General features: G+C 46.8%; 1 protein-coding gene across 1 annotated transcript in view; it reads left to right on the top strand.

Annotated features, from left to right (window-relative positions):
• Macroh2a2 (macroH2A.2 histone) overlaps positions 1-14,377 on the top strand; it is a 49,678-nt gene that overhangs the window by 13,932 nt on the left and 21,369 nt on the right. The window contains exon 2 of the mRNA NM_001135807.1: positions 11,560-11,789. Within this exon, the coding sequence (NP_001129279.1) occupies positions 11,618-11,789 (172 nt within the window). The 5' untranslated portion in view covers positions 11,560-11,617. The remainder of the gene's footprint in view (positions 1-11,559; positions 11,790-14,377) is intronic.

Below are 14,377 nucleotides of genomic sequence, written 5' to 3'. Positions count from 1 at the left end.
GAGCTGAAGATAGCCCATCCCGTGTAGAAAAACACTGTACTCACCTGCCCACCCTGGAAGCCCAGCTCAGCAGCACAGTACAGAATGCAGAATGGGCTTTTTCACCTCTTTGACCACACAGCAAGCTGGGAACTGTAGCTATGGCCCAGCCACACAGGAGAGCACCAAACTGCATTACTGCTTGCATATAAGGTTCAAATTCCAAATTGAAGGTACAATGTCTACCAGATGCATCTAGCCATCACCTATTTGTCAAGTCAAAAAAAAAAAATCAAAGAGCCATTGTAAGCCAAGGCCTGTCCATACATGTTCATGCTGGTGCGTGGTGAACCTGACACAAAAACCTAAGACTTCCATAGCTCCAGGGGCCCCAGGGAGGCCGCTCTAGCCGAAGAAATGCACATTTGCACCGGTTAGTACATTGTTGAGTCCCTAGAATTTAATATGCCTTTGTGCGATAACCACAGTGAGCAATGGGTAAGACGTGTGCTGTTGGCCGCTGCATACACTCTCGAGACGTAGGATGGGATTGGATGCTGCCAGCCTCCTTCTCCTTCTGTACTAACCTTTACCTAGCAGTTTGATTTGTAGCAATGGTTCTCAACCTTCCTGATGCTACAACCCTTTAATAGAGTTCCTCACATTGTGGTGACTCCCAACCATAAAATTACTTTGTAACTGTAACACTGCTACTGTTCTAAACTGTAATGTTTAATATCTGATGTCCAGGATATCTGATATGCGACCCCCATGGGGTAGCAACTCACAGATTGAAAACCACTGATTTACAGCTACAATCAAGAACTTGGCCACAACCAGGTATCATCCAAAGGAAGACAGTTGGGGTGGGAGCAATGTCTCATTCAGTAACATCCTTGACTCCCAAAAGCGTGAGAACCTGCATTATGGCCCCAGCGCTCATGTAAAAAGCCAGGCACAATATTATATGCCTGTAATCCCAGCACTGGGGAGGTATAGACAGGGTGCAGGGAACTCATCCACCAGACTGTCTGGCCTTGTCTGTGAGCTCCAGGTTAAGTGAGAGACCCTGTCTCAAAAAATATGGTGGGGGGGTTGGGGATTTAGCTCAGTGGTAGAGCGCTTGCCTAGGAAGCGCAAGGCCCGGAGTTCGGTCCCCAGCTCCGGAAAAAAAAAAAATATGGTGGGGAGCAATCAAGAAAGATGATCAGTGTTGACCTCTGGTCTCCACAGGTACATGCACACACTTGTGCACAAATAAACCCTTACACACACACACACACACACATGCACATACACACACACACATGCACACACACACACACACACACACACATACACTCAAAGAAAGAAAGGAAGAGAAATTGAAAGAAAAGCTCATGATGAGCTGAAAGTGGTTGGGCCCAGCAGAGACCAGAAACTCCCCAGCTTCCCCAGTGTGTTGCTAGGGGTTTCCAATGTGTCCCCAGGGCGGGGGTTGCTTGGGGTCATTACTATCTTTATTATGATACCGTGGAAAACATTTTAGAGCATGGAAGCATAAATTTCACAACATCTATAGTTTCCTGCTCAATGACAACCCGTAAGTACTGCGTCTCATTGAAGCCATGATGATACATTGTTCCCACCAGGTCTAAACATAGCAAAAAGGGAAAAAAAAAAAATCAAAACCAAGGTTCACCATGAATTCTGGGGAATACGGTAGTTACCGGGCTAGGCCAGTGAGAGTCTATTGCCTGTGTTTGAGGGACAGCTACAATTTATTATTCATTCTGAATTGTCTACAAAATTTAATAAATGCCCTTATGGACCCAAAGCCAGAGCCTAGAACAATAGACTTTCAGGTCCTCTTCCCAGCATACCCCAAGGGATGCTCTTTTTTTTTTTTTTAATGTTTTGAACTGCTCTCTGTCTCTTTTCTCTCCCTGACCCCTTTCTCCCTTTCTTTTTTTTTTTAATTTTATTTATTTATTAGATATAAGTACACCTCAGAAGAGGGCATCAGAGCTCATTACAGATGGTTGTGAGCCACCATGTGGTTGCTGGGATTTGAACTCAGGACCTCTGGAAGAGCAGCCAGTGCTCTTAACCGCTGAGCCATCTCTCCAGCCCCCCCAAGGGATGCTCTTAAGAGTCTGTGAGGCATTTCCTGGTTGCCCGTGGGTGTGCTTACCACTGTCCTGGTAAAAGGACCATTGTGATAAGAGTCTATGCCCCTGGTCTTTCTGCTATGGACAAACCAGACATGTTTCATGTCAGGACTTTCTTGAAGTTCATTAAGGGACTCCATGCATAGCCTGGGGAATGGGAGCCTAGGGGGACCCTGGGAGGTCATTTCACTTTGAGCTCTAGTCACCCTAGTGTTTTCTTCAACTATGTAAACAAACAGAATAGCTTGTCATAGATAAGCGGGAGCCAAATTGTTTGAGAGCAGCCGGTAAACAGCGTCAACATTAACTACTAGTCAGATGGCAAGGAATCTTCTCCTGATGGCTTTCTCTCTAGCTCAGGGGCTCTCAACCTTCCTAATGCTGCGACCATTTAAAGCAGTTCCTCGTTGACCCCCAGCCATAAAATTTTCATTGCTACTTTGCAACTGCTAATTTTCTACTGTTATGAATCCTAACATAAATATCTATGTTTTCCGGTGGTCACTGGGGCTGCGGCCCACAGGTTGAGAACCGCTGTTGTAGGCAGAAGACCCATCCCCAGGCTTAAGTTCACAAGCTGTGGATGCAAGCTCACTCAAACTTTGAACTCCTCTCTCTTTCCAAGACAAGAGTGGAGTGAGGAATCCTGGCAAAGGCAGGGGTTAGGATGATTTCTCCTGACTACAGCAGAGCAGGAATAAGCATTGGGAGGGGTGGTCCCAAGAGGCTTTGCAGGGGTCGGGAGATGAGAGGTTTCCTTTCCTGGTGGATTTGGGAGCTTGCCAACTCCCAGCAGCCCTCCTGACATCACCTGTGCCTTCTAGCAATGGGCAAGGTGTCTCAACTCTTACATTCCAGCTGCCGGTAGGCACCTGGTTGCTTAGGGACAGCAGTCCGTCTGAGAAGACATGTTCCCTAGCAACAAGAACCCTCTGGTCCTAGGTTAAAGCCTTTGAGGTGGGCATCTCACAGACAGACTGCACCTGGCCCCACCTCCCCAGCTCTGTGCCAAGCTGTGACTAACAGGAAGCCTGGAGCTGCAGAAGGGAATCTTGCATTTAGGAGACATTTGCAGTCTACAACCAAGTTCCCCGTGGCACTGCACCTCCATTTTCCCTACCCAGCTAATTTGTCTTCATGAGTATATTAAGCATCCCTAAAGTCTCCCTAAAGTCACTTGTTTTTCTACTATTACTGATCCCTAATTTCTAGTTTTAGGGCAGGGCCTGACTTGTCTTGATTCATCCCGGGGAGTCCCAAGGTAGTTTTATCTTACAAGCCTACATCGTACAAGCCTGACTATTCTGTTTCATGTTAGAAAGATGAGTGTGTGTGTGTGAGTGTGTGTGTGTGTGTGTATGTGAGTGTGTGTGTGTGTATGTGAGTGTGTGTGTGTCTGTGTGTGTGTATGTGTGTGTATGTGAGTGTGAGTGTGTGAGTGTGTGTGTGTATGTGAGTGTGTGTGTGTGTATGTGTGTGTGTATGTGAGTGTGTGTGTATGTGAGTGTGTGTATGTGTGTGTGTGTATGTGAGTGTGTGTGTATGTGTGTGTGTATGTGAGTGTGTGTGTGTGTGTATGTGTGTGTGTGTGGGGGGGGGTGGTTTCCTGATCATTTGGCACACAGCATATCCACAGGACATGTTTTACTCTATGGTGGGCCTTTCAGGTGGTTTCCTTGGCAACCAGACTTGCTAACCCTTGGGGGCGGGGCAGGGGTTCATGTAACAGTGACTGAAAAAGCGTGAAATTGGCTTAGTGGGTTCACTGTGCATCTTTGTAAACCTGAACTGACCCTGAACTGATTGAGGGGGTATAGTCTTGTGTGGTGTTTTGTTTGTGTATTTGGTTTGTTTGAGACAGAGTCACATGTAGCCCAGACAAGCTTTGAACTCCGTGTGTGTGTGTGTGTGTGTGTGTGTGTGTGTGTGTGTGTCTGTGTGTACACACATATGTAAAACATACATATATATGTATGTATATACACATACACACATACACACATCCATAAATATATACATACATACACATATACACACATACATACATATATACAAACACATACATACATTACATACATACATACATACATACATACATACATACATACATACATGAGTGAAATTGGGCTTAAGCATGTAATCCTCCTGCTTCCACCAGGGGAGAGCTGGGATTACAGGTGTACACCTCCACCATTAGCCTCTCTGAACAATTTAGAACTGACTTCATTTAGAGGTTAAACTTCTTGACCCAAACAATTTGGAAGTGCATTTTATAAAAATTAGAATGTATGAGAGAAAGGCCATTAGCCAGGAGCCACCTTCCCTGCTGTACAAAAGAGGTTTCAGGGGTTGGAGCCAACGTCATAGGGATGCACAAAGCCTCCTGCTTCCACTCCGGGCTCTTTTCTTCCTCTTGGGAGCCCCATGCATTTGAGGTGACTTACACAACCACAGTGAGATGACCTGGGCATTTAATATTGTTGAGTGCCTGACTCCTAGGACAGAGCTAGTGACAGCTGGTGCTCCGTGCATTTCCTGGCTCCTGACCCCTCCTCCTCAACTTGTCAGATGTTCACACTTCCAATCTGCAGTTCTGGCTTCCTCAGGGCCAGAGCACGCTCACAAGACGCGTGTGAGGTCAGCAGCTTTAGACAGCACGAGTGCAGAAATCGTGGACATTTTCAACACTCAGCATCATCTTTTCCTATGTGCCACCATCAGGGACAGTATTCTAGGGCCAATGCGGCTTGCATTCCTCCAAGGAGTGCTATATCCTTTAGTGGGAAAGTGACGTGTGAAACAGGAGAGCATTAAGGGCATAGAGCGTTTAAAATTAATGTAGGTGACCTACGTAATAAAATACCCCGAACCCACTTCATTCACCTCAGGGACAATGTCTGTGAGTTAAGCATAATGCCACGTGCCTACCATCCAAGTCATGAGGCAGAAGCAGGAGGATCATGAGTTTGAGGTCAGCTTGAACTCCATAGGAAGTTCCAGGTCAGCCTATGGGGTGTGTATGTGTGCGTGCGTGGGTTACCCCTGGAGTTCAGAAGAGGACTTTGGACCCCCTAGAATTGGAGTTAGAGATGGCTGTTAGCCACCTTAACTGCTGGAAATGGAACCTAGGTCTCATGGAAGAGCAGCCAGTGCTTTTAACATTGCTCCAACCCCCAATTTAAAAAACGGCGAGGGTGTGGGGTGCTATCCGCCTGCGAGACTATCGCCAGTCCAGTGCCAGGCGCTTCAGCCTGCAGCCCTCAGCCAGGATGCTCCTCGGCTGAAGTGCAGGAGCCACCCTGTGAGTAACTCCGGTTTGTCATGTGCAAGGCGTTGACGCTATCAGGGAGCATTCAGTTCCAGAAGCCCAGACTTCTTACTCCAAAGACTCCTTCATGGCCAGAGTCCACCTCACATCAGCCTCCCCAACAGGATTCTCCCCTTGGCCAGGAGTTCATTCCTATCTTGCTTACAACTGCTCAATGGCCAGATGTCCGTGCAAGGAAGTCATTTGTGCTCCACCATTATCTGTCCACCAGCTCTTACCTTACCCTCTCGACCTGGCCTCTGCCTACCTGGGCTGCTGCCTGATCAGATCAGGTTCTGTTTTCTCCTCGAGGTCCCCAAGATTTCCTGTCTCCAGAGCAATCATGCCACTTCCTGTAGTAGAGCCCACTGCCCCTCACCCTACCACACACTCACTCACTCACTCACTCACAAGGCATGTTGACATCCTCTGTTCCTTCTGCCCAGGGGTGTCCTTCCAGATCTTCTTTAAGATCTGTTTCACTATGTGCCATGATTTGTCTTCCTGGTCTCATTCTTTGATGCCTTGCTACTTTTTATTCCTCCCCCTTCCTCCTCCTCCCCCTTCTTCCTCCTCCCCCCCTTCTTCTTCCTTCCCCTTCCTCCCCTCCCCCCTTTCCTCCTCCTCCTCCTCTTCCTCCTCTACTTCTACTTCTTTTTTTTGAAACAGTGTCTTACTATGTAGCCCAGGAAACTTCCCACAATCCTCCTCCCCCTGCCCCGAGTGCTGAGATTACAGGCTCACGCGGTCCCACTTGGCTTCTTACTCATTTTTCTAGGACCTTGACTCCAGCAATCTGTGGACACACACCCCCTTTCCTCTCACTACAATCCGTTAATCGTGCCAACAGTATTTTGTGGTGCTGGGGATCCATTTAGGGCCTTTAGGCCAGGAATACCTTTAATCCCAGCACTCTGGAGACAGAGGTAAGCAGACCTCTGTGAGTTCAAGGCCAGCCTGACTACATAGTGAGTTCGAAACTAATCAAAGCCTATCTTAAGGTGGGAGGGAGTAACTATTAAGGTGCTAGTCCAGGCTCTTTTGGACACTAGGCAAATATTCTTTCACGCAGTTACAGCCTCGATGCAACAATCTTTTAAAAGTTTTAATTATGTGTAAGCGTCTTGAGTGTGAGTTTGTGCCCCTGCCTGTGGAAACCAAAGACACTGGATTCCCTGGAGCTACAGTCATGAGTCGCCTGATATTTGGTGTTGGTAACTGGACTCAGGTCCTCTGGAAGAGTGCCCTTAACCACTGGACTATTTCTCTAGCTCCCAGAAATAACTTGAGGTGACCCACAAATCCCGATGTCCTCTTTTCCTGGTATAAGTCACCTGCCATTGGTGTTTGGTCAGTTCTCTTGTCCATGCTGCTCCCCTTCCGATGTAGAGGTAGGGGCTGTCTCTGAAGACCCATTCTTAATGCCTCTGCCTTTTTCTTGGGGAACCTCTTCAAGTTTCCTTGCTGGTCTCAAAGCCTGAAGGGCTGGAAGGATGGCTCAGTGGTTAGGAGCACGTGTTGCTTTTGCAGAGGACTTAGGTTCGCCTTCCAGCACCTACCTTCTGACTCACAAGCACCTGAGCCACCGTTTCTAGGAGATCTGATGCCCTCTTCTTTTTTTTTTTTTTTTGTTTTTTTTTTTTGTTCTTTTTTTCGGAGCTGGGGACCGAACCCAGGGCCTTGCGCTTCCTAGGCAAGTGCTCTACCACTGAGCTAAATCCCCAACCCCCTGATGTCCTCTTCTGACCCCCACAGGCTCAGGCATGCTCGTGGTATGCATACTTACATGCAGACAAAACACTCATACTCATAAAATAAGTAATTCTCTTTTTGAAAAAGCAAGACGAAAAACCCTGAAGGAACCTTTTTCGGGTCCATAATGGCCCAGGGTTATGGAGAAAGGGTCAAGGGAGCTTCAACCCCAGATACCTCAAACAGGAGGATGGCAGGAGTTGGCTCCCTCCTCACTCCCAACCTGATGCCAAAAAGCTGCTCTTCCACCATCAGCCCCGGTAAGAATTTATTACCATGACAGTTATCAGGCCTCAGTCCTTGTTTGACCTTATAAGGTTTCCCCACACCCACTGTCCCTCTCCCATCCCCTCCTCACAGCCTACAGCCCCTGAGTGTGTACATGAAGTTATCTCCCAACAACCCTGCCCTGGCCAATGGTGCACAGCCACACAAACCTTGCCCAGAGACCCTGGCCACCTTCCCAGAGGCATAAATACCCCTCCCTCTCCCCCTATCAGTGTGCTCTTGCTCTTACAGCTTGGGCGCCACATGCAGACTTGATCAGGTAATGGCAGCTGCTTTGTGTCTGTGATTGTCACAGCCACTACTTATCCACAGAACCAGATTTTGTAGTGTTTCTCTCTACCCTCCTACCTGCTGTTCCCTGGGCCTTGCAGTCGGTGCCAGAGGGGTGATAGAGATGTCCCACTTCAAAAGAATTAAGGAGGTCCTAGAGAGATGGCTCAGCAGTTAAGAACACTGGCTGCTCCTCCAGAGGACCCAGGATTGTTCCATAGCACCCACGTGACAGCTCACAGCTGTCTGTAACTGCAGTCATGGGATCCGGCGCCCTCTTCTGGTCTCTATACAGCCAAGCAAACAAGCTAGTAAACAAATAACACTCCTACACTAAAACAAGAATAAAAAGAAAAGAAATGGAGAGAGAGGGGAAGGAAGGAAATGTCTCAGGACTGAGTACTCTTAAATCCATAGTTGATGTGTAAAACATCTCAACCATAACAGATGTTAGGATACAACAGGAAATTAAAACCTACAAAATGACACAGAATGTATAGGCAAGTGCTACTAAGCCTGAGTTCAGTTGTGCTCTGTGGAGCACCATTCATGCAAGCTCCTCACCCCTACACACATGCACACACAAGCACACACACACAAGCACACATACACACACACATGCAGATGAATGCACGTATATACATATACATACATACACACATAAATGCATATACACACATATACATACACACATACATACACATACATATACACACAAATACATATACATACATACATATGCACATACATACACATATACACACATAAATACATATACAAACATACATACACAAAAGTACATATACATACACACATAAATACATATACATACACACATACATATGCACATACATACATATACACACATAAATAGATATACATATATATACACACATACATACACACACACACATAGATACATACATATTGTCTTAGGGTTTCTGTTGCTGTGATGAAACGCCATCACCAAAAGCAAGTTGAGGAGGAAAAAGTCTATTCAGTTTACACTTCCACACTGTAGTCCATCATTGCAGGAAACCAGGACAGGAACCTGGAGGCAGGAGCTGATGCAGAGGTCATGGAGAGGCTACTGGCTTGCTTGGCCTGTTTTCTAATAGAACCCAGGACTGCTAGCCCAGGGATGGCCTTACTCACAAAGGGACAGGCCCTCTGCCATCAATCCCTACTTAAGAAATGCTCTGCAGGCTTGCCCACAACCCGACCCTATGGAGGCATTTTCTCATTTGGGGTTCCCTCTTCCCAGGTGATTCTAGCCCATGCCAAGTTTGTACAAAACTATCCAGTACATACAAGTACACACATACCTACAGATATATTAAACATGCATAAGTACATACATACATACATATACATACAAGTACACACATACCTACAGATCTATCAAACACGCATAGGTATATACGCACATACAAAAATAAAATGACCTGCTCCAGGTTTAGTAACCCTAGCCGTGTGTCTCCCATTTAGTTCTGTCCCCCATGATCCTTTGAGCCTTTGGCTTTCTTGTGGTCACGTGGGCTGTGGCTAAGACAGTTTCATGGAAATGTGAGCTGCTGCCTTGGTGGGCAGAAAGAATGTGAGTTTATTTTTCACTTTTTCATTGTATTAACAAGGGAATGCCATCGTCACTCCAAGCAGAGAGCTCTGACTCACTTTCTAGAAATGTCTATGGCTTTACTCTGTTCCTGTTTGCCCTGCAATTTACTTACTCTGAATTATACTGCTCCATAATTATATATTGTTATTCTTTGTTATGATCTATACTATATGTAAGTTATAAATAGTTTATGATTGGGGGTGGGGGAAAGGGCACAATATTCCCTTACCTGGTAGCTTGAGACCAGTCCAGCCCTTTAACAAGTATTTTAGCTTTAGAAAGACTATGTCTGAGCCAACCTGGCACAGACTGACCAGGGCTCCATAGAAAGACTCTGTCTCAAAATAACAAGAGCACCTGTGTACAGGGTGCTATAGTTGTTTTCACTGCACTCAGAGGATGGCTTCGTAAGGGACAGTAAGTTATGCAGAATCCACTTCTCTCTGCTGCCTTCAAATGTACCCCCCAAATCATCCTGGATTCCCCATCCCAAGGAGCAAAACTCTGGGTTCTGCTGTGGTTTTCTGTTGCTGTCTAGTTGCTAGGCACTAGCAACACTGCCCTTTTTGGAAGGCATCTGTTTTAAAGAATGTTATTCTGGGGTTGGGAATGTAGCCTTGTTGACAGGGTGCTTGCCTAGTGTGCATGAAGGTCTGGGTTTGATTCCCCAGCACCAGTAAACTTGTTATGACTGTACACGACTGCAATTGCAGCACTCGGGAGGCGGAGACAGGAAAATCACGTGTTCAATCAAGGTCATCCTCAACTACATATTAACTTCCGATTCAGCGACAATTTGGAGTTTTGGTTTCTTTTCCAAAAACAATAAATAAACCCACAGAAATAGTTTAAGAATATGTTTTCGTTATAATCCCAGGTGTGGGATATGGGGACTGACCACAGCAGCTGACTGTGATTTGTCTCGTGCTCTCGCAGTGGTGTGATTTTGCCAGCTGCAGATAGTTTCTGTTGTGAGTGTGTGACATTTTGAGTTCTGAAACCTCTTCAGAGAATATATAGATGCGAGGGCCCTGTGAAGCAGGGTAGGGAGGGCACGTACTGTTTGGTTATTGGTTGTTTGCTGTTGGTCACTGTTTGACTGATCACTGCTTGTTAAGTGCAAAGAAGAAACGGGAAGAAATTAGATATCCTGACTTCAAAGATAAAACTTGCCCCCACGGAACTTCACGCTCAGCAGGAAGTAGTCTAACACTGATAACGTTGTCCCCTTTCTGACCCCTGACTTTATGCAGGGATCTCTTTCCCTTCCCCTCTATCCTTTAATCTCTCTTTTCTAGGGTTGAAAGGGTAGAAGAAAAGGGGTTGGAGAAGGGTAGGAGAGAAAAGAGCCCACCAAGTAGCAAAAGATGGGCATACTGCAGGCCAGGCTGGGCTACCTCACGCCCTGGCTATAGAGACACTGGAATGTGCTTACTTTTGAGAAACATGTTTAAACTTGTTTACACCACTTAAATAAGTGGTGCATGTCTTCAGTCCCAACACTGTGGTCTCTGTGAGTTCAAGGCCAGCCTGACCTACATAGTGAATGCGAGACCACTCAAGACTGCACGGTGAGACTCAGTCTTTAAAATGAAACATGGAGCCAGGCGTGGCATTGCTCACCTGTAATCTCAGCACTTAGAAGTAGAGGCGACAGGGCTGGAGAGATGGCTCAGCAGTTAAGAGCACCGACTGCTCTTCCAGAGGTCATGGGTTCAATTCCCAGCAACCACATGGTGGCTCACAACCATCTGTAATGAGATCTGGTGCCCTCTTCTGGCCTGCAGTCACATATGCAGGCAGAATGCTGTACATAAAATAAATAAAGTAAATCTTAAAAAAAAAATCTTTAGTCACATCTGCAAAATCCCTTTTTCATACAGAGCAATAATCACAAGGTCTGGGGACAAGGAAATGACATCTTGGCCATCACTGCATAGCTGGGTACAAGAGTGTAACTTCCCCCTCTTGTGACAGCTTCCTTTGGTCTCTGCTGCTTGGGGCTGCCCCGTGGGGAGGGATGTTTGTGTGGGGGTCGAAGATGCCCTTCGGGGCCCTGCTTCTTGTGCTGGTGGGTAGCCAGTGTTCAGTTGCCTCCATAGGGCAGACAGAAATGTCACAGTGTGTCCTAAGGCCACACTGATGTGCCTCTGATGTCCCAGGCCAGGCTCAGTCCTGTCTTCTTTCCTTTCTAGTATTGTTTAGTGCCAAGAGACCACTCTGTCAGCAAGCTGAGAGGAAAACTGCGGCAAGATGTCAGGCCGGAGCGGGAAGAAGAAAATGTCTAAGCTGTCTCGGTCAGCCAGGGCCGGGGTCATCTTTCCAGTAGGGCGGTTGATGCGCTACCTGAAGAAAGGAACTTTCAAGTACCGGATCAGCGTGGGTGCTCCAGTCTACATGGCTGCAGTCATTGAGTACCTGGCAGGTAATTCCGGCATGTAAGGGACCCCACAGGCAGGCCCCCACCTTTTCCTGCCCCTCACATTTGGGTAGGGTGCTGTGAATCTCTTGATACTTCCAAATAAGAACGGGGCTTTTCCTGGCCTGCTTGGCCAAGGTTGGCTTCTGAAGGCTTTGGGGAAGGAGAAAGGGCGTTGGAAAATTGGTCCACATAGGACAGAGAGCCCACATTTAAACTTGTTCTAGACCTGCCCAGCAGGTGGCAGAGAAGATTCCTGTAAAGGGAAGAGAGGGCTCTTCACTTTGATTCAAATTGCCCAATAAATCCCTAGGGGGTGGGGGGAGTTGTGAGGTTTTTGTTTGTTTTGCTTTTAATATACTTAAGGTAGGAGGGCTGGGGGATGGTTCATTTGGTAAAGTGCTTGCCAGACAGTCATGAGAACCTGAATTTGATCCCCAGACTTCATGGAAAAAACTGGACACCATGCCACACACTTGAAATCCTGGCACTGGAGGAGTGTAAACAGGTGTATCTCCCAGGCTAGGCTGGCTAGCCAGCCTCACCGGTGGATCAGCAAGTTCCAGGCCCCCGTGTGACAGCCTGTCTCAAAAATGAGGTGGCTAGCCCCAGAGGAATGACAACTGAGATTGAGCTTATACACACTCACACACACACACACACACACACACAGAGAGAGAGAGAGAGAGAGAGAGAGAGAGAGAGAGAGAGAGAGAGAGAGAGAGAGAAACACAGTCAAGAACGCATTCTCAGATCATCATGATTGTATGGTGAGCACAGCCGGGACAAGAGTGGTTTGTTTGGTTTTGTACCAGAGTCTCATTCCGTTGCCCAGGCTACCCTGGAACTCACTATTTCAACAGGCTGACTTCACATTTAGTTTGATCCTCCTGCCTCAGCCTTCTGAGTGCTGGAACCACAGATGTGCACACTCCACCCAGTAGAGAGGTGCCCCATGTCCTTCTCACTTATTTCTGCTTGATGTTTAAGTTGTTCTCATGTATTAAGCAGAAACACAACAATGTTGCGGTTGCCTTTTAAGAAACACGTGTGCTGATGGGTGTGGTGGCGGCACACACCTTTGATCCCAGCATTCTTTGTTTGAGTTTGAGGCCAGCCTGGTCTACAGAGCAGTTCCAGGACAGCCAGGGCTACACAGAGAAACCCTGTCTGGAAAACAAACAAAACAAAAGAAATCTATGCAAGGACAATGTACAAAAGCTTGGATGACTAAGCGGGGTTAGACCCTTGTTGGGTCATTTTATTCTCTAGTAACAATGTTTCTAACAAAGTCTTAGTTTGTCATTCCCCACTCCCACACGCCAAGCTTAAGTGCCTTGAGAATTCTGCCCAGCTGAAAAGCCTCCCGACAGTGTAAGTACTATGGAGGCAGAGGCTGGCGGATTTCTCTGAGTTTGAGGCTCCACAGAAGGAGGTGCAGGCCAGCCAGGGCTACATATAATTTTTAAAAGAAAGGAACGTTGAGCATCAACCTGAAGCCACAGGCCAGGTAACCTAATATGTCATCGATTTCAATATATTTGTCCCATCTGCCCACCAGGTGTGTTCATACTTCTTAAACCACAATGCCCCAGCCATTCAGAAAATGACCTCATGGGGCTGGGGAGATGGCTCAGTTAATAAAGTGCTGGCTCTGTAAGTGTGGGAACCCGAGTTACTATCCCAGCACCCATGCAAAGCGTGCATAGCCTGTAACCCTGGAATAGAGGCAGATCCCTAAAGCTCATTGGCCATCCAGTCTAGCCGAAATAGTAGGCTCCCACTTTAGTGAGAGATTGAAAACGTATGGTAGAGAGAAATAGAGGATTACTCGACCTCAACCTCCGTCTTCCACACAGGCATGCATGAGCACGCACACACACACACACGCACACACACTATTGCCAATTCATCAGTGAACTGTTACTAAGCTTGCTGGCCATTGCTGAGTATTCCAGAAAAGGCCTGAGAAGAATTTGCAGTTCACTAATGCCTTCTATTCTGGAAATGCCACATCGATACTTAACTCTGATGTTTGTTTTATTCTAATGTGTTTGTTTATCACATCTGCCTGGCTAATGTGGCGTACCTGAACCGAGTTTCAACCACTGCCGTCGGTTTTCTGGAGGATGGCAACTTTATAGGCTATTCTGTCTGAACTGAGGTTGATTGAGAAGAATGCATGGAGAATCCCCTCCCTGTTCACCTGAGGTCTGGGTGTTCACACGATTGTACCATCAGATGCCTTCAAAACCTAGAGACTGTCTGCAGACCGTCCACACACTTCCACACAGAACATTTGAGCAAACACTCATGCATTCTCATTTTCCTGTTGGTCCACTGCTCCCAGCTTCCTACCAAGTACCTTTCTCTTTAAAACCATTCTTTTTTTTTTCATTGCCCTTTGTGTGCATGTATTTGGTTGGTTTGTCGAGTCCCATGGTGTAGCCCACGCTGGCCTGGAACTCAGGACCCTTCTGCTTCAGCCACCCAAATGCTGGGAACAATAAGCAGTCACCACACCAAACTTAGTCACGCTTTTTTTTTCTAAGACTTATTTTTATTTGTATTTATGTGTGTGTCTGTGTGCATGT

Source organism: Rattus norvegicus, chromosome 20, assembly GCF_036323735.1.
Source record: "Rattus norvegicus strain BN/NHsdMcwi chromosome 20, GRCr8, whole genome shotgun sequence".
NCBI classification, from domain to species: domain Eukaryota; kingdom Metazoa; phylum Chordata; class Mammalia; order Rodentia; family Muridae; genus Rattus; species Rattus norvegicus.
The sequence above is the reverse complement of the archived record's forward strand: the minus strand, read 5'-3'. Positions and strand labels throughout refer to the sequence as shown.